Genomic DNA, 19618 nt, shown 5'->3' on the forward strand with positions numbered 1-19618 from the left:
GTAACCAGTATGACCAATAAATACTGGTGAAAGTGTGAAAATTAGAATAGTTCACTGTCTTTGACACTAGTCCTGCCTGATTCTGCTGATTGTAATGCACTGATTAAGACACTAATATTCCGATGCACAACCAGACTAGGGTCAGCAAAGGTCGGGCTGGCTGTTAGAGGGGCAGTCCCTGTGACACTAGCCCCGCCTGACCTTGTTGATTTTAATGCACTAATTAGGACACTAATATTCATATACAAACATACAACTAAACAATCTGTTATCGGCCGGTATCGGCATCGACACTAGACTGCCAACGCCATAATCAACTGAACATGTCATTTATTCATTTATTCATCTGCTGTTGCTATTATTGTTATTATTATCATTTCCTTTTTTGTGCGGTAGTGATAGTTATAATAATAATAATCATTGTTATAGTTGTTATTATAATAATTAATTAATATATTTATCTGATTTGGTATTACTATCATTGTTATTATTATATTACTAGCTGAGACCCGGCCTTCGGCCGGGCCTCGCTAGTCTCCACATTTGATATTCTGAGATTATGAGTAATTACAAAGAAATGTCCAACCCGTCACACAGATCAGCTGTAGACCAGTGGTTCCCAACCCATTCCAAAAACTATGGCCACTAAATGTGTAAAATAATGAATGCTAAAAATAATTTCAAACAAACTGCAGTTGGAGTGTTTGATGCACCCGTACTCCTGTCTTATAAACTACAACGACAATATGTTCACTAAACTCAGGGAATAGAATTCAAGAGACAGTGGAATAATTATGGATAAATATTAGGGGTTCAGCTCTAACGGTTTAGTTCACGGTGCAGGACCCGTGGTTTGGTGCATCACGGTAGTGTACAATCAAAAAAATAATAAGTAGGTTTTGAAATGAAATAGCCTAATGATCGTTGTTTGACAGTATTTATAACCTTACAATAAAATTGGCAATGCTTTCCAAGCTGCTTTAGAATAAAATGTACCTCTGGGCTCACAATACGTGAAAGCAAAATAGAAAACAAATGGTGCAGCAGCAAAGTAAAAAAAAAGAAAAAAACTACGCAGTGCAGGCCATGCGCTCGTTAAGTGGTAGTTTCATTTTCGCTTTTACTCACACGGAGGATAAGTCAGTCGGAGCAGCGCGTTTGATTAGAGGCTCGTGTTTTGGGCAATGTTTTGCGTGTCCTTTTTTTCGGAGACAAAGCTTTGGAGACGGAATACGGCCAGGATTGGATCTTACGCATTTGTCTGCGCCTCTGACATGACGCAGCACTGGATCTATAATGAACCACAGCCTCGGTCACTGCAGGAGAGACTTAAACAAAGACACGCAGATGTGTTTTGGAGGAGGTAACTGTACCTGTGCGGAGCGTCTGCAGCTGCAGGGTAGGGTGAGTGACGATGGCACACATCGCCCTGTTTGGATGCGCGCGCGCACACATACACACGCGCACACGCACGCACGCGCACACACCGCCCTGTTAGGATGCACGCGCGCACACATGCACGCACGGACGCACACACGCACACCCAAACGCGCGCGCACACACACACACACACACACACACACACACATCGCCCTGTTTGGATGCGCGCACACGCACGGCAGTCAGATCGCGTGCACTCGCGTTGTTACGGCGGATCAGCCCCCAGCACCAACCACGCACACACTCAGTACTGTCGCCAGGCTTCCTGGTGTTCCCAAACGGTCTCCCATCCCAGTCCTAACCAGGCCCGTCCCTGCTTAGCTTCAAAGTCGGTATGGGAAATAAACATGGCGGCGCCCAGGCGGCGGCCATTGAGATAGCGTTTTCTATTATAGATTGTTAATGTTATTTTTATTGTTTTTTGTTTTTTTTCTTCTTTTCATCCACAAACCGCACACACGCACATGCACACGCACACACACACACACACACACACACACACACACACACACACACACGTAACATTAGACCCCTTTACTTAAATGACTGCCATAATGCGGTTGCGTGGCCTGGATGCTCTCAGCCTGTGGCACTTCTGAGGTGTTGTGGAAGGTGTTATGGAAGACCAGGATGCTTCAGTAGCTCCTTCAGCTCTTCTGCATTGTTCCGTCTCATGTCTTTTGGCAATGCCCCATAGATTCACTTTAGGCAGTGTGGGCAGGTGCCAAGTGCTGCAGGAAAATGAAGTCAGCATCTCCATAAAGCTTGTCTGCTGAAGGAAGCATGAAGTGCTCTAAAATCTCCTGTAGATGGTTACCCTGACTCTGGACTTAATAAAGCAGAGTGGACCAACACATGGCTCCTCAAATCATCACAGACTGTGGAAACTTCACACTGGACTTCAAGCATCTTGGATTGGACCCCTGAGCAACAGACGTGGTCTTTGGTTCTTTAGCCCACGTAAGACGCTTCTGATGTTGTTTGTAGTTCAGGCTTAACAAGAGGAATCTGACATTTGAAGTCCATGTCCAGGATCCGTCTGTGTGTGGAGGCTCCTGATGCTCTGACTCCAGCCTCAGTCACTCCTTGTGAAGGTCCCCCACACTTTTGAATGGCCTTTTCCTGACAGTCCTCTCCAGACTGTGCTCATCCCTGCGGCTTGTGCAGCTTTTTCTTCCACACGTTTACCTTCCACTTAACTTTACATTAATGTTCTTTGATCCAGCACTTTGAGAACATCCAACTTCTTCTGCGTTTGCCTTTGAGGCTCTCCCTCTTTATGGAGGATGTCAATGATGGTTTTCTGCACAACTGTCAGGTCAGCAATCTCCCCATGATGGTGAATTCTACTGAACGAGACTGGGACCATTTAAAGCCTCAGGGACCCATTGCAGGTGTTTTGGATTCATTAGCTGCTAAAAGAGTGACACAGCTACAATATAATCCACATGAATTAATGTCCCCAAAACATCACTTGCAAAATGGTGATGTGTCCAATGAGGCCTTGTTAGCAAACTAGCTAATTTTACAAAGGCCTTTTTATAGACGGTATGTTCAACCTATATAACAATGGTGATCATTAAATAACATGTCAAAGATCACTTTCAACTGTTCTGAGCACATTCAACAGCACAAATTGAAATAAAACATGTAAAACAAAACAAAAAATTGCTGTGACATATGTTTCACATTGGGCCCGTTACAGAAAATGCCATGTGGCATCTATGACACAGTAAGAAAATGACATTGACTTGATCAAATAATCAAGCTGATTTAGTTATTTTTTTATAAATGTTTTCTACTGTGGTTCATTTGAAAGCACAAAACAATGTCACGTTAACTTTTGTGGGCCAGTGGTCGTGACAACGTCACGGTATAAGATCAAAACCCAAAGTGACAGAGACTTGTGTTTTTGCTGTAACCTGAGAGTTCTCCCAACTGTGTAGACTTCAGGGGGCGGAGCAACATCGGGTGTCATTTCAGCCACTGCAGACAATAGCTTGCTAATTCAGAACTGTAAGAGATAGAGACTTTACCTTTTCAGTTCCGGAATCTACAGATTTTTCTCTTTTCATCAAATAAACTAGCTCGGCCTCCGGGGGCCCGATAACAACATTTTGACTTTTGGGGGGCCAACCTTGCAATGGAAAGAGCTCAATCAGACCTTTAAAATGAGCCCTCTACAAAGTTCCTAGGCCTCATTGGGGGCAGAGTAACATTGAGTTGAAATTTGGTCATGAGTTCGTACACCACCCGTTGTACATATTTTATATTTTTTTCTTTTGCCCATTACTCCGGAATAGAACATGATAGAGACTTACTGTATTTTGTTTTGAAATCTACTCATTTTTGCCTAACAAACAATACTAATCTACATAGGCCTCCAGGGGGCGATCACACCTTTGTGGGTCCCCGCATGTATAGTTTTTCCCTCAAAAACCCAGTGTAGCACTAACCTGGCTAACGCCTGGGGACTAGAGTGCTGCAACCCGTCCGACGTCCGACGGGACCCGTGGAACCTGACGGGCTCGGTCGGACTCGGACAAATATTTAGAACTTATTTTCGGGCTCGGGTCGGCCTCGGACACGTCAGCATGATAATTAAAAATTAAAATAAAATGGGTCTGTTTCATTTCATGCATTGCAAGCGTTCATTTGTCCTAAAACTAAATAAATAAATAGAAGATGCGGCATTTAAACCCGCTTACGCACTGCGCAGTGCGCACGCAGTAATGCTTTTAAGAAGTTGTGAACTGCTGTGACAACGAAACACGTGTTGTCAGTGCAGTCACTGCAGTTGTGTTAATGCGCTAAGATGGAAGATATCCAAAAGAAGTTAGCTTCTGGAGAATTTAAAACCACCAAAAATGAGAGAGGAAAGTCTACTGTGTGGAAAACGTTCAATATAGTTGTAAAGGCCGAGAGTGAGGAAGCTGTTGGATATGTTCAATGTGGGAGTTGCGGAATTGTCATTAAATATGACAGCAAGGTAACCGGGAAGTCCCATTTGCAGCGCCACGTGGACAGAACATGTAAGTCACCTGGGCCATTACAGTCGAGCATCACTGCTTTTGCTACACCAAGAAAAATCCCTATGCAGGCTAAAGAAAAACAGACTAAAAAATGCGTTGAGTTCTGCTGTAAAGACAAAGGCCATTTCGTGCAATTGAAGGAACAGGTTTCGTTGAGTTAGCACAGCAGCTTATTAATGTCGGTGCTACATATGGTTCAATGGAAGCGCAGCACGTATTGCCTGACCCCACCACTGTGGCAAGACGGTGCCATGCGCTAGCAACAGAGAAGCGCACACATCTGGTTGAGCAGTTAAATGGCATTCTGGCTGAGGGGAATTCGATCGGAATGACAACGGATATGTGGACAGAAGACTACCACAAATTAAGCTACATGACCATCACTTGCCATTATGTAACAAAAACATTTTAATTGATAAGCACCGTATTGACCACAGCCCAATTCCCACTGGAAGAGGTTAAGACAGGGGACAATATTAGGAGAGAAATCATCAGACTTCTAACGGACTATGGCCTGGATATGAGTCTGCTGAATAAAGTGGTCTGGGTGACCGACCAAGGGTCAAACATCATTAGTGCCCTCAGACCATATCGGAGACTTGATTGCCAAGACCACCTATACAACACAGTGATGCGCCACGCACTGGACCCCACACAACTGGCCCAAGATGCTCCTACTGTTTCAGAGACCATGCATGCTACCAAGGCACTGGTAAAATATGTGAAAAAGTCGGGCATCGCAGCTTTGCTGTCTAAAACAGTCATGCAAATGGCAGACACAAGATTAGCACAGTTTATCTGACTTTAAACTCGGTCCGCTCGGTTTATCAAGAACTACGTGAGAAACTGAATGCCCGTGGAGAGGGCTGTCGGCTCGATGACATATCTCCAGATGTGCTTGACTTTCTTATCGAGTTCCTTCAGCCATTCTATGATGCCCAGCGCGAACTGGAAGGAGACCTGTACCCAACAGTAAACCTGGTGTTTTTGTGGTTCGAGCGACTGAAACGTCACTGCAACATAAAAACGACTGACAGCCCCTATCAAGCAACCATCCGCACGCGACATCTCACTTGGATTATGCGTAAAGTTGAGATCAAAGTGCTCCACAAAATCGCAACTTTCCTTTGGCCTAAATATAGCCAGCTCCGAATGTTCTCCGCCTCAGAAAGAGACGACCTTCGCCTGGAGGTTCGGAGACAGCTCTGTGAGCTGCATGAGCTCCACACTGAGGAGGCTGCCTCTGAAGAAGGACCAGCGCCCAAGCAAGCTGTAGTTGACTTTGAGGAGTGGGAAAATGTACCTTTGGCAGAGGGCACGGACGAAGTCGAGATGTACTCAACTGGAAACCATGCAATGCAGGGCGATAGAGATCTTTTGGGCTGGTGGATAAGCAATTCATAAGTGTTATAATTTAATTTAGAGACCTAGGAGGACCATATAAGCTCTTGTCATTTATGTGTATATTTGTATTTTGTTAGGCTATGCTATCTTGGGACATTTTTGAGGCGTGTGTGGCGATCAATAAGCTGCTTTTGTGTTGCATTAACTTTTAATTCATTGCGTTGATTTGTTGAATTTCATTAAAAGACCTGGGCTTATTACATCAACCAGACCTTTTGTCTGAATGTTTTGGATTTTTTTCCTGTTTTATTATTGTTACGACCTCTTTCAGTAAACTAGTGTTTAAGGAAAAGAACGTAACACAGATGTGAAGGTGTGAATAAAATTGAGGAATTTAATTTAACAAAAAGTCGATACCTTGAACAAAAATGGGGAAACATATTTCTAACTAACGAAAAATAAATAAAACATAAGTTAAACTAATATTAACCACTGAAATAACACAAAACAACTAACTCCAACTAAACACAACACAAATAATCAAAGCTCCTTTAAGACAACGAAAATCTTACCAGAAAAGGAACTAATAATATAACAGAACGAGTGTCTCAACGAAAAACTAACAAAAGTCACAACAAAAGGCTAGCCAAAAGTGACAACTAAAGAGACACAACCGAAGAAAAAGGTTTATGGAAATATTGTGATTTTAAATGTGTCGGGCTCGGTCTGACTCGGACACAAATATCTTAATGCCTGTCGGGCTCGGTTCGGATTTGATCACTGCTCTGTCGGACGAGGGCCGGGCTCGGACAGAAAAAATCTTCCCGATCCGCACTCTACTGGGGACCATGGCCGAAATTTTCGCATGGATTTGGGAACCAATCACAGAACGAGGAGGGACGGCAAGATGATGACGCGCTATTCGATATACGGAAGCTTGTAGTTTATTTAGGATGAAAAAATATATATATATATTTACGGATCAAACACGACAGAAGCAGAGGCGACACTATTTTTCGATCAAGCTTTAGGCTGTGTTCTAAATAGTTTAGCTCGAAAGTTTACAGCGGGTACGTCATACGTCATCGGATCCAATGATACGATTGGCTGTGCTACGTGCAGACGCATGATAGACATTCGTAGTGCCCAATAAACGGCTATGAACGAGCGTAAACCACACCTCTACGAGAAAATGAATTGGTGTCCCCAGACTAATAGCCTGGCGTTAGCCAGGCTAGTGTAGCACATGTGATACGAACAAAACCCATGAGCAACTTATTGTGAATCTACTCATTGCAAGCTAACCTGATATCTCCAGGCCTTACGGAAGCTGTGCAACGTCAAATACGTGTCAAAAGCAGATGAAGTGATTTGAACGCCTGGATGTTTTTGTTTCTTCATCTTATTAAAAAGTAATTTTGATTTATATTGTGAAAATGCAGATAAAACAGCAACTTTGTATTTCTGAAGAAGAAACTGTCAAGTGGATTGATTATCAGATAACATGTATAATCTAAAATGATGCTGGATAATTTTCCCTTAAAGAAAATGGGTCTAGGTTCTTATGGAGTTTGTCCTGAGAGAACTGTGACCGAGAGACCCAGGCACAAAGGGAACACCTAGGCCTGTACTTGGCCTAGTTAAAACTCTACCTTATTAAGGCTATTTGTTTCTTTTTACAAGGAAAATCTGAGATATGTTTAAAGTGGTAGGGAAACTGGGGGATTCAGAGGAAGCCCCACCTGGATCAAACCAGAGACCTTCTGGCTATTAGGTGAGAGTGCTAACCGCAGTGCCATAATGGCCCCCAAACAGTGCTCTCAGTAACAGCCTGTGCAGTGCTCCTGTTACAGTGTATCTGTTTGGACACGAGGAGAGGCTTCTGTTCGGATGGGTCTACATGGCTTTTCATAGATGCTTTATTAAATCAGACTCACGTCATAAGCTCCAGCCTTGATCTGCTGGTACAGTCTGTGCTGGTCTTCATCCCAAAACGGAGGGTAGCCCACCAACAGAATGTAGAGGATCACACCTAGAACAGACATAAGCATTAACCTAGAGGTGCCCAAAAGCGGCCCTCCCTGGGTCAAACATGGCTCTTCCAAGGATTTGATTAAAGCCAAGAGGTGACGTTGACATCCGGTAATGACACCAAACCCATCTCTCCTTGGTCAAACTGCTGCACAACTGTCATTCTGAGACGCTTTGGTGCTAAGAGATAAAAGTGTTACCCTCTGCTGCCTTCAGAGGAGGGGACAGCCGGGGCATCTGCGGCTGACATTGGACATTTGTTTGGACATTATATTGCATTTAGTGTTTTGTCGTGTGATTTATGCTGTAATCTTGCAGATATCTGCGTTCCAAGCATAGTTACTGTCATTGCATGTATGCTTTCACACGTCTCTGTATGCATTTTGAATATAGAGCATAAAGACCCCTCCTCTTTGACCTGAATCAAAATGTACTTGTTCAGGAGCCATGACTTGGACTACAGGAGTCCTGCATGGCTACTGGGGAGACTCCTGCTTTTACTAAGCTTGTTGCCTGGTCAGCTAGACTAAATTTTTCCAAAATACCTTTTCAAAGATATGTAGTCTGGGAGCAAGAATGAATTCAGCGATTTCTCAGTGGGCGTAATTGACAGACAGCATCAACCAATTAGAGAAACTCCTGATATGACGCATGACAAGCTGCAGGAAGCCTTTCATGTGAACATTAAACAAGGAAGGGATGCATGACTGCCAGTACAACTGCCGCAGTAGCCGCCCACTGAGTGTGGTTCTTTCAGCTCGCCGAGGATGACCAGTTGAGGTACAAGGAAAGCTTTGTATGTAAGCAACTCATGCTGGTAGCACATTGGGTGTTCAAAGTTTAAAAACCACTGTGACGATCAAATGTGACGTACCACATGCCCAGAGGTCGACCGCTTTGCCGTACGGGTCTTTCCTCAGCACCTCAGGAGACAGGTATCCAGGGGTTCCTGCAAAACCTGTGCATGAAACATATTGAAATCAACCAGTGCACAAAAACCTGTTTAAATGAACCACAAATCACACACTATGAAAACTTTTTCTCCTTTTAAAGATGGGGGTTGGCCCATTAGTCCGACGTCTCATTAGTCTGAAAATGTCCCATTGAGTAGGGGTGGAAAAATAAAATTAGGTTCAGACAAGAGTCCATTGACCTTAAGGTTAGGGCCAGTGGTTTAATATGGCTCTAGTCCACATCACAACTGGGTTAGAGAGATTTTAGACCAATGGCACCTCAGCTCAATGGTAATTTTTCGGACTAATGAGACGTCGGACTCTTGGCATGGCACCTTAAAGATGAAGGTATAGGGGCTTTCTTTGACATTATACAACAACTGTACAACAAAATGTGTCCTCTGTATTTGACCCATCCTTCGATGACGCTGGTGTAACCCGTAAGAGGGGTCAGGGAGGGAAACTGAGAGAAACTTGATAACTGATCACAGAACGGCATGCCCAGGCCAGGAATTATACCTGGGACCTTCTTGCTGTGAGGCAACAGAGCTAACCACTCAGATATGGTCCATAAACCATCTTTCAACCCATTCATTAAACATGCTTGTATCCTGGTATTGTTGATTTGTTAGCATGCCGCGGAATCTCATTGGTCAAGTCTTGCAAAGAGAAGTAATTGAGGTTGAGTCACTGAGCTCACGGAAACGTTTGACTCAGTTGACCCATGAGGTTGAGGTGTAGCTCGAACTGCTCTAACATAGATTAATCTGTGACCCAAATTTACCGAGGGAGTGGTAGACGGTCATTCTCATGTAGTAGTTAGTGCAGCCTATTCCTTGCTTAGTAATTGTTTCCCTGGTTCAGTCAACTAACTTTTTGAAATGTGTCTACTACATGAACTGAAAGGTGCTCTACATCAAGGCCAGAGCAGAGCTGGACTCTTGCAGTTCATTGACCGGCACATGGTTCCACTCTAAAGCAGTGGTCATCTTTAGCAAAAAAGCCATCCCAAACTGGCTCAATACTGAACATGAGTCTGTGACCGGTCCAAAGGACCACATACTGCTGGAAACATGTGTGAAAGGTTCAAATCTGGGATGAGTATCACATCAAGAAGATTTGCACATTTAAGTAAGTAAGTAAGTAAGTAGTCTTTATTTATATAGCGCTTTTCACAGACAGAGGTCACAAAGTGCTTTACAGTGAACACAACTAAAACAAACAGTAAAAGACAGTTAAAAATATGTATTCAAAGAGGCAGCTCTATTTGCTCTCGAAAGCCTTTTTAAACAGATGAGTCTTAAGTTGCTTTTTAAACGTCTCCACAGAATCGAGGGAACGCAATGACAGAGGAAGTTCATTCCAGAGACGGGGCGCAACGGCTTTGAAGGACCCGTCTCCTCTGGTTGGTGATACTATGCAACCATCATGAAGAGAGCCTCACCGTCTGCTTTCATGGACCAAATACGAGGATGGGCTGGTTAACAGTGACATCTGGAATTATCTATCTCTAGAAGAGCAATGTTTTGAAGTTCATAGAGCTTGAAATATACAAAAATAGGAAGTGCCAATCTTTCAAAGGCCTCCACCAGTTCAGACAACATGGAATCCCAGTGTCCCGGAATCCCTACTCATTCTGAAAGTAGTCCTTGCTTGTGAAAAGCAGATGTAGGCCGTGAGAGTGGTGGAGCCAGTTACAAGAACTTAAATGCATCATGCAGCTCTCCGTCAATGTCATGGATCTTACTCAGGGAGAAAAGTTGGTCACAATCATTGAATCACTAAATCACCAGAAAATGAGAAGCAAAGTGTGCTTCTTTATTCACATGCTAAAGGTGCATACATACCTAACACTGATCCCATGGTAGGTCCAGGGTATTACTGTGTATTGTCAGTGTGTAATGCGTGCAAAAAATATTGTTTTATTAAAAGTGAAAGGGATATTTCAGGATTTTTGACATAGGGCCTCATTTCCTAGTTATCCAGAGTGTTGCTGATTTCTGGAGATATTGTTTTTTGGTTATTCATGTAAGTTCTTATGTTTGAAGAGTTACGTGGCGCTAGGCTAGTGCAAGGCTAGCGCATTTCTAAGATATCAGCTAGCCTGCATTAAAAACAGTCTTACGCACTCCACAATGCACCTGAGGCAAGACACCAGACTAACCATATAAATGTCTGTGTCAATAGAATAATTTTAACCATTTTGCTTTTAAAATAACTTATATTTGGGCACCATCTGCTTCATATTTGTATAAGCTACGTGGCGGCGGAGTGATCTGCTAGAAAATAGTCCCTCAAAATGCGATCATTCATGTTATGCAAGGTCAGTTATATTCCAAAAATGATTCTATCTACACAGACATTTATATGGTTAGTCTGGTGTTATAAGTAATTTGCCTCAGATGCACTGTGGACTGCGTAAGACTGTTTTTTATGCAGGCTAGCTGACACCATAGAAATGTGCTAGCCTTGCACTAGCCTAGCGCCACGAAACTCTTCAAATACAAGAACTGCATGAATTACAAAAAAAAATATCTCCAGAAATCAGCAACACTCTGGATAACTAGGAAATGAGTCCCTATGTCAAAAATCCTGAAATATTCCTTTGGTTTCTAGTTCTTCTCCATTTTCATTGAGTTTTGATTTAAAAGTTGAGTCCAGAGCATACAGTACAGGTCACATCCTGAGACGTCCCAAACATCGGACTTCGGAGCTTTAGCTGCTCAGCCTAGCAGCATATGGCTTAAGTGTATAAACTCCACCTCCCACAATGCCATGCTTACCAAACCACGCCTGCTGGTCTCCCTCCACCTCTATGGCCAAACCGAAGTCGGCCAGTTTCACAGCGGCACCTTTGGACTTGGAGGCCAGCAGCAGGTTCTCCGGCTGAAACAGAGACTCGAGTCAGAGTGATGAAATACAGAGAAAAACTTTACTCAAAGCCTTTTTTAAGGGACAAGGTACAGAGGCATTAAGCTCATAGAGACAGAAAATATAATCACTATGACAATGCTCTAAACCAGGGGCTGAAATTTAGCACCCACAGCAGGTCGCGGGCCACATATAATGTAAACAGGAAGTTTAAGTTTAAGTTTAATGGTTTTGTATAGCCCAATATCACAACAGAAGTTGCCTCATAGGGCTGCAAGTAGGAAAATACACTTGTAGGAAAATACTATAGGGAACATTTTTCCAATAAATGGATAATATAATGAGCTGTGACTTGATCAAAACCCTTGTATTGCACTTTATTGCACTTTACAAGCTTGTGTCACAAGTTTCTCAAAGTTCTACATAATAGTAATAATTATTCACTGACTCCACACTCGGTGGTGGTGGTGGTGGTAAGCTGTTATTGAGGCCACAGCCACCCTGGGTCAGACTGTTCATTTACCACATGGCTATAATGTGTTGTTCATATCCTGATCTCTTATTATATCAGTGCCCCCTGCTGGACACATGTGAAAATCTTCTTTTTTTAAATTAAACTGTCCCCCAGTGGCTGGAATGAGCTTTCTGGTAATCCTTTAAAAAAAAATCATAACTCTGCACATAACTCTGCACATAACTCTCTGGGCAAGAGACTTTTTTTTAGAATTTATGCTCTACAGGTCAGGGGCCGGATCAGGCCCCTAGCACCCCTGCTCTAACCTTTTCCTCTAAACTATAACCTGCTAGTAACATTGACACCTTTAATCAATCTGGAGAGGCTCCGGATTGATTAAAGGTGTTATTGTTACTGGTACTGTTTTGTAGATATTTGATTGATCTGATTTGGTTACTGATTCTACGTTGAAATGACCTATTTTTTAACTATTTTCCTAATTATAGAAGGACTTAAATGTCTCATTTATCCTTTAAACATCTCAATAAACATATAGGACTAAATGTCTAAATTGTACTTTTCCCACATGTTTTGTGTATAAACTGTAAGTATGAACATAACATTACTCCTCATCACATTCAAAGCACTTCATAACCTGGCCCCTCCGCACATATCTGACCTCTTCCACATTGCAACCCCTGCCAGCTTTGACTCAACTGAACGCACCCTTTGGGCTTGACCAGTTGCTATATGACATTGTGGTCAGTGTCTGTGAGGCAGGAGCAGTCTCACCTTGAGATCACGGTGGACCACGCCCATCTGATGACAGTGCAGCACCGCCTCCAAGATCTGCTGGATACAGTGGCTGCAGGGTCAGAAGTCACAGAGGGGTCATAGAGAGGTCAGGAAGGAGTCAGAAGGGTTTGAATATTAGCATGTATAACAGACCTAGCATCCGCTTCACTGTAGTACTCCCGTGCCACGATGTCCTCGAACAGCTCTCCTCCCGTCACGCTGGGAAGGCAAATAGAAATGTTATTGTCCACCTTCACAATATTCTCCACAGCCGAACATTGCAGAAACCAAAAGGTCTCATACAATTTTGTAAAAGGTTCATACTTCTTAAATGAAACTATTACTGATAGTTGTTTTAGTAAGACAGAAGGTTTGTTTACCTGCTTTACTAATTTCGATCACTTCCTGTGATCTTCCACAGGTGGTGGAGGTGTCGTGTTGAGGCTGCTCACATGAATTTATCAGCAGGGAGCACTTTCGCACCTTTCAGACTGGCGCCTTCTCCACGACAGCATCCCAGGTGTGGGATAAGGTGTACACTCCCTTGTCCCGGTTCATAGATGTTGGTGCACGTTTGCGGATCTCTATGGCTTCTCTAATCCAGTGGTGGTACTTGTTACTTTTGGCACGGATGACCCTGGCGTTGTCACAATTCCCTCTTACAATGATCCGATCATTGTAAACCACATCATGAAGATCATAGGAAGTGATCGAAACTAGTAAAGCATGACACAGACCCTCTGCCTTACTAAAAGAGGGTTAGGGTAGTGTAGTTTTGTAGTTTCTCAGTCATCCAGGTAGTTGATTAAGACCAAAAAAAAGGTAAATCAGAACAACTGGACTTACTTTTAAAAAAGAGCTGACAGTTCCGCTGCCCATCTAGACAGCATCCTCTGAGCTGTTGTCCATGGTGACCACACCCACCATAGACGCGGTGGGTGATAAAGGTCAGTGTACTGTTCTTGTGGTCACTTTGGACAACGACGCTAAAATTAAGTGATAAAGAAACATATGAACTGCTTAAACACAATCCTACATCTAAGTACAGAACGGAAGCGGTGGCGCTCTTAAAACCTCTAGAAACATCAGTCGCTATTGAGAGACAGCTCTATTTATGGTTGTACCCTACATCTTCAACACCACCCACCTATGGCAAGGCAAGGCAAGTTTATTTGTAGAGCACAATAAAATTACAAGAAAACAGATAAAATCAATAAAAATATCAACATAAAAATGAATCAATCACAGTAAAAGGCAAGAGTGCAGATAAAATACGTTCAGTCATATGCACGTAAGTAAAAAGAACTGTTTTCAGCCTGGATTTGAACATTGTCAGAGTTGAGGCCTGTCTCACATCCTCATGAAGACGGTTCCAGATTTTAGCTTTAGTCTCAGCGTGTTTAGTCCTGACTGGGAACCACCAGGAGGCCCCTCCCTGAAGTTCTCAGGACCTGAGATGGTTCATACGGCTGTAACATGTCAGAGATGTACTTTGGAGCTAAACCATGAAAAGACTTGTAACAAGCAGAGCTGTTTTAAAGTCTATTCTCTGAGTGACAGGAAGCCAGTGCAGAGACCGGAGCACTGGACTAATATGGTCGTATTTCCTGGTTCTTGTCAGGACTCGAGCAGCAGCGTTCTGGATGTTCTGCAGCTCTGATAGTGAGGCCGTTACAGTAGTCTGACCTGCTGGAGACAAATGCATGGATAAGTCTCTCTAAGTCTGGTTTTGACACTATTCCTCTGATCTTAGCAATGTTTTTCAGATGGTAAAAAGCTGCTGATGTTATTGCTTTGATGTTTAAGTTCAGGTCTGAGTCCATGATTACTCCTAGATGTCGAACCTGATTTTTTGGTTAGGTCCATGTTCACCTGTATCAGTGACAGAGAGTATCTACAGACCCATGTTCACCTGTATCAGTGACAGAGAGTATCTACAGGCCCATGTTCACCTGTATCAGTGACAGAGAGTATCTACAGGCCCATGTTCTCCTGTATCAGTGACAGAGAGTATCTACAGGCCCATGTTCTCCTGTATCAGTGACAGAGAGTATCTACAGACCCATGTTCACCTGTATCAGTGACAGAGAGCATCTACAGGCCCATGTTCACCTGTATCAGTGACAGAGAGTATCTACAGGCCCATGTGCACCTGTATCAGTGACAGAGAGTATCTACAGGCCCATGTGCACCTGTATCAGTGACAGAGAGTATCTACAGACTCACCTGTATCAGTGACAGAGAGTATCTACAGACCCATGTTCACCTGTATCAGTGACAGAGAGTATCTAAGATAAGATAAACCTTTATTGATCTCACAAAGGAGAAATTCACTTGTTACAGTCGGCGTTCAAGAAGAAGAGTTAATAAAGTGCAGCTGATACAGAGATTATTGCACATGTTACTTTACAAAGAGGTAACAGAGCCGACGTAACTTGCTGCCAGTTGGGGTCGGCGCCATAGCAACATGCCTATCATCTACAGGCCCATGTTCACCAGCCGTCAGTGACACGTAGATTTGAGTGTCATCTGCATAGTTGTGGTACGACACATTGTTGCTGTTTATTAGCTGACCCAATGGAAGCATGTACAAGTTGAATAAGAGGGGTCCCAAGATTGACCCCTGGGGGACTCCACAGGTCATGGCAATTTTGTCTGAGACACAGTTGCCAATTTGGACAAAGTACATCCTGTCCTGAGATTCTCACCCAGTTTTCTAACCTGTGAAGTAAGATCCCGTGGACCACTGTGATCCACTGTGATCCACTGTGATCCACTGTGGTCCACTGTGGTCCACTGTGGTCCACTGTGGTCCCGTGGTCCACTGTGTCAAAGGCAGCGCTCAGGTCCAGCAGAACTAAAACTGAGACCTTACCTGCGTTGGTGTTCATGCGGATATCATTTGTCACCTTGATCAGAGCTGTCTCAGTGCTGTGGTGGGGCCTAAAGCCTGACTGGAAAGTATCAAACACATTGTTAGACAGGAGAAAGTAAGTGAGCTGCTGATATACTACTTTCTCTAGGACTTTTCCTAAGAATGGCAGGTTTGATATGGGCCGGTAGTTGTTCATTACCTTGGCATCAAGGCTGCTCTTCTTTAGAAGAGGCTTAATGACTGCTGTTTTCAAGGCCTTTGGAAATGCTCCAGTCTGGAGTGAGATGTTAACTAACTGAGCAAGTTGTGGTAACAAGCTGGTCAGCACAGACTTCAGAAATCTAGTGGGTAATTCATCAAGGCAGCATGTACATGAACTCAGACCGGAGATAACCTCTTTGTGTAAAACCCCCTGTGATTATAGTAGTTGGGCTGTTCCAAGTCCCCCGCAAGTTGCCGCTATAATGGTACATCCCACTTTGCCTGGGCTTGTTCGAGCTAGTTCTGCGCAGTAGCATGTGTGGGGCGGTTACTTCAGTCTTTGTTCTGAGAATTTGCCGTGCGTGTGCGTAAATATGAACCTAAGTGTTGTTAACCTTATTGTCATTACACATTACGAGTAATACGTTTGTTTATGCACACAGTAAAGTTTGCATGCTGTTTCGTAGTTTGTGCGGCCACGAGGCACCCTAAAGGCACGGCATTAGTTATCCAAGATGGAGTCGCCATTTGCAGACTTGCCCACAGCTAAATGTGGCCCTGCCCTTGCAGTACCTTTTTCTGTCCATAAGAGGGCGGCATTTGGGCACTTTTGAGCTGCCCAAGTCTCGTTTGTTTTATGTCATTATTTAGACATACTATTTTCACCTGTATATCCTGTTCAAGATGTTTATCCTGTTAAGGACTATTATTGACATATTGCATAACACTTTAACCTTGATTATTATTACATTGATTGTAATTATTTTCCTTTTTCTCTTTTTTATAGAAACCACATCTACACACATCCTCTGATTATAACCATCAATGACTGTTGACCCTGGAATAAAGTTTGGGAAATACAAAGCTGTGGATCCATCCTCGTCATTTCGAGTCACCTTACCTTCTGACCGAGGCTAGGGATATCAAGCTGTAACTCACCAGTCAAGACGCACGCACATTGTTCAGCTCACTCTTTATTTGTTTTGTCAGTAACAGGTGTGAAATGTGTCAGCTCAAGGTGTTTATCTGGTGGCAGAGTTTCCATTTGTGTTGTGGAAATTATGGCATGTTTAATGCTTTGGACTTTGTCATAAAAAAATAGATTAGATGTAGAGATTAGCTCTAAGGGCAGTGAAACTGGTGGGTTAGTTAATCTGTTTACTGTGGTCTCCCCAAGATCCAGAAGGAGTACAGCCCCCTCCGTCCTATCATTTGCAGAATTGGGTCTGTCACATATAACATTGCTGAATATCTTGTCCTCCTATTGTTGCCCCTGACATTAAACTTGATAAAGGAGAAACCATTACATCTAATGCTGTCACGTCATTATTTACTTCCATTCCACCTAATGGCTCTGTAACAGCTGTTAGGAGGAGCTTAGAGAAGGAGCCCAACCTACAAGAACAGACTAGGCTCACCATTCATCAGATCTGTAAATTGTTGAGTCTTTGTCTTAGAACCACCTATTATGTCTATAAAAGCAAATATTACAGGCAAAAACATGGTTGCGTGATGGGTTCCCCTGTCTCCCCTGTAGTAGTTGATCTTTATATGGAGATGTTTGAACAGCAGGCCCTCAGCTCCTTCCAGAGAACCCCCCATTCACATTGGTACATATACTGCATATGGACGACTCTGCAGAAGGATCTGGTGCTGGAATTTTTTCATCTTATCAATTCAGTGGACCCCTTTATCAAGTTTACTCAGGAGGGCATGAATGACAACCGTCTTTCAACACAGGCGGGTGGCTGAATACCATCATGTGCGTGAGGCGTTGCAGACGTGTGGGTATGCAGATTGGACCTTCACTCGTGTGTCTAACAGAAGGCAAGAAACCCAAAAGTAGAACACTGAATAAACACAAGGCTCAGATTACAAGTTAGCCACATACTCCCGTATGTGGCTAACTTGTCAGAAGTACGGTGTTCGTACATCACTGAAACCCTTCAACACCTTACGCTCCCGGCTGGTACACCCCAAGGATAAGATCCCCAAGGGTAGAAAGCAGGGGTGGTTTATGCCATCAAGTGCGGCACAGAGGGGTGTAGCCAGATGTACATCGGGGAAACAGCTCAGCCCTTGGAGAAGCGCCTCTTTCAGCACCGGAGGAAAACATCGTCGGGCCCATCATCTGCTGTGTTCCTACACATGGAGGAGACGGGCCACTCTTATGAGGACAGAGACACACGCCTGACAATGAGCAACGGTGGTTCAAGGAGACCATATATGAGAGATCCGTGCGCCCGGCCATCAACAGACGAGGGGGACTCAGGTTCCAGCTGTCCAACACCTGGGAAAGAGCCATCCGGAGGATGCCTCAGACACGGCCTGGACCCAAGCCATGTCTGGGGCCCCCGCCAGTGATGTCATCTGCTGTCACTGGGTATTCACCATCCCCCCCACCCCCCGTGTCCATATCTGGTGAGTGTGGTTACCAAAGACAACAGCTCTGAGGATGCGGTCTGGATGGGCAGCGAAACTGTCAGCTCTTTTTTAAAAGTTAGTAAAAGGTCTCATATGTGACTTGTTGACCCTGAATGTGGCCCCAGAAACTGCCGCTGCACACCTTTTTGCTACATATTGAACGTAAAGAAAAGTGCCTAATAAAAAGGGGATGTCATTTGCTCCAGATCTCAATAACTACAAGCACTGACAGAAAACGGAGGAGAGTAAACAGAGGAAGCATCTGAGACAGGCCAGTCTGTAGAGGCCGTGGTACGCTGCTCTGCATGCAGTGCTAATTACAGTAATCACTAAAGATTTCAGAGTAACACAATTTTTGATTGACTACATACGATAGACTTGACGTGCTTATGATTTTTCATTCCCCAGTCCTTCTAGTGTGATGTTGTGAGATGTTACGAGATGTAAAACATTGCACAGTGTATGAGGGGCTTTAATGTAAACAGAAACTCCTCCCCTCTGGAGGAGAGTTTCAAACCAGATTGATTGTCAGAGATTGTCAAACTGTGAAACATCTTTTGTTTGAAAAGCTTCAGTACGATAGAAACTCTTGGACAACTGGGACACAAACATCCATTTAAATAACAAGAAGCATCCGCTCTGGCACTCGCCCCTGACAGGTGCATGTTACATAAACCCTGGGTCAATCATGTTTGGGTCACTCACAGGTCGAAGATGAGGTAGTGGTGGTTCTCCTCTGAGATGCTGTCGTGAAGACGCACTGAAACACAAACACATCAACAGGATGTTTCAACATGGCAGTGGTCCACAAGCAACAAAAGCAAAAAAAAATCCTAACTGGAAAGAAATCTATATACATAAAGCAAACTATTTTTGCTTTATAGGTAAATGTTATGGTCCAAAACACAATTGACTGCAAGTTTTGGCTCAAAAGTGTTAAATATGACCTGTATAAGCCGTGTTAATGTTGGCAGTGAGTGAGTGCCAGACAGAAAGGAGGCGTAAAGGAGGTGAACCCACAGCACAGACCCACAGTCTCCCTCCCTCATGGAGACACTGTTTACATAAGCTGCAAAGTTGATTTTTGGATCATAAAACATCATTTTATGTTGCCTTGTAAGCTGCTGTGTCACTGAGGGCTTCCATCTGGCTGAAATTGACACAGTTGTTAACACAGTCTAAACCAAAAACACATTAA

At 43.6% G+C, this 19618-nt stretch overlaps 1 protein-coding gene across 1 annotated transcript in view; it reads right to left on the bottom strand.

Moving 5' to 3' along the window:
* camk2a (calcium/calmodulin-dependent protein kinase II alpha) overlaps positions 1–19618 on the bottom strand; it is a 63119-nt gene that overhangs the window by 12083 nt on the left and 31418 nt on the right. Inside the window, exons 4-9 of the mRNA XM_079566343.1 lie at positions 19126–19180; positions 13074–13139; positions 12918–12990; positions 11584–11686; positions 8722–8805; positions 7754–7848 (exon numbers count right to left, since the gene is read on the bottom strand). Of these exons, the coding sequence (XP_079422469.1) occupies positions 7754–7848; positions 8722–8805; positions 11584–11686; positions 12918–12990; positions 13074–13139; positions 19126–19180 (476 nt within the window). The remainder of the gene's footprint in view (positions 1–7753; positions 7849–8721; positions 8806–11583; positions 11687–12917; positions 12991–13073; positions 13140–19125; positions 19181–19618) is intronic.

The sequence above is a fragment of the Gobius niger genome, assembly GCF_951799975.1.
Source record: "Gobius niger genome assembly, chromosome: 11".
Taxonomy (NCBI): Eukaryota; Metazoa; Chordata; class Actinopteri; order Gobiiformes; family Gobiidae; genus Gobius; species Gobius niger.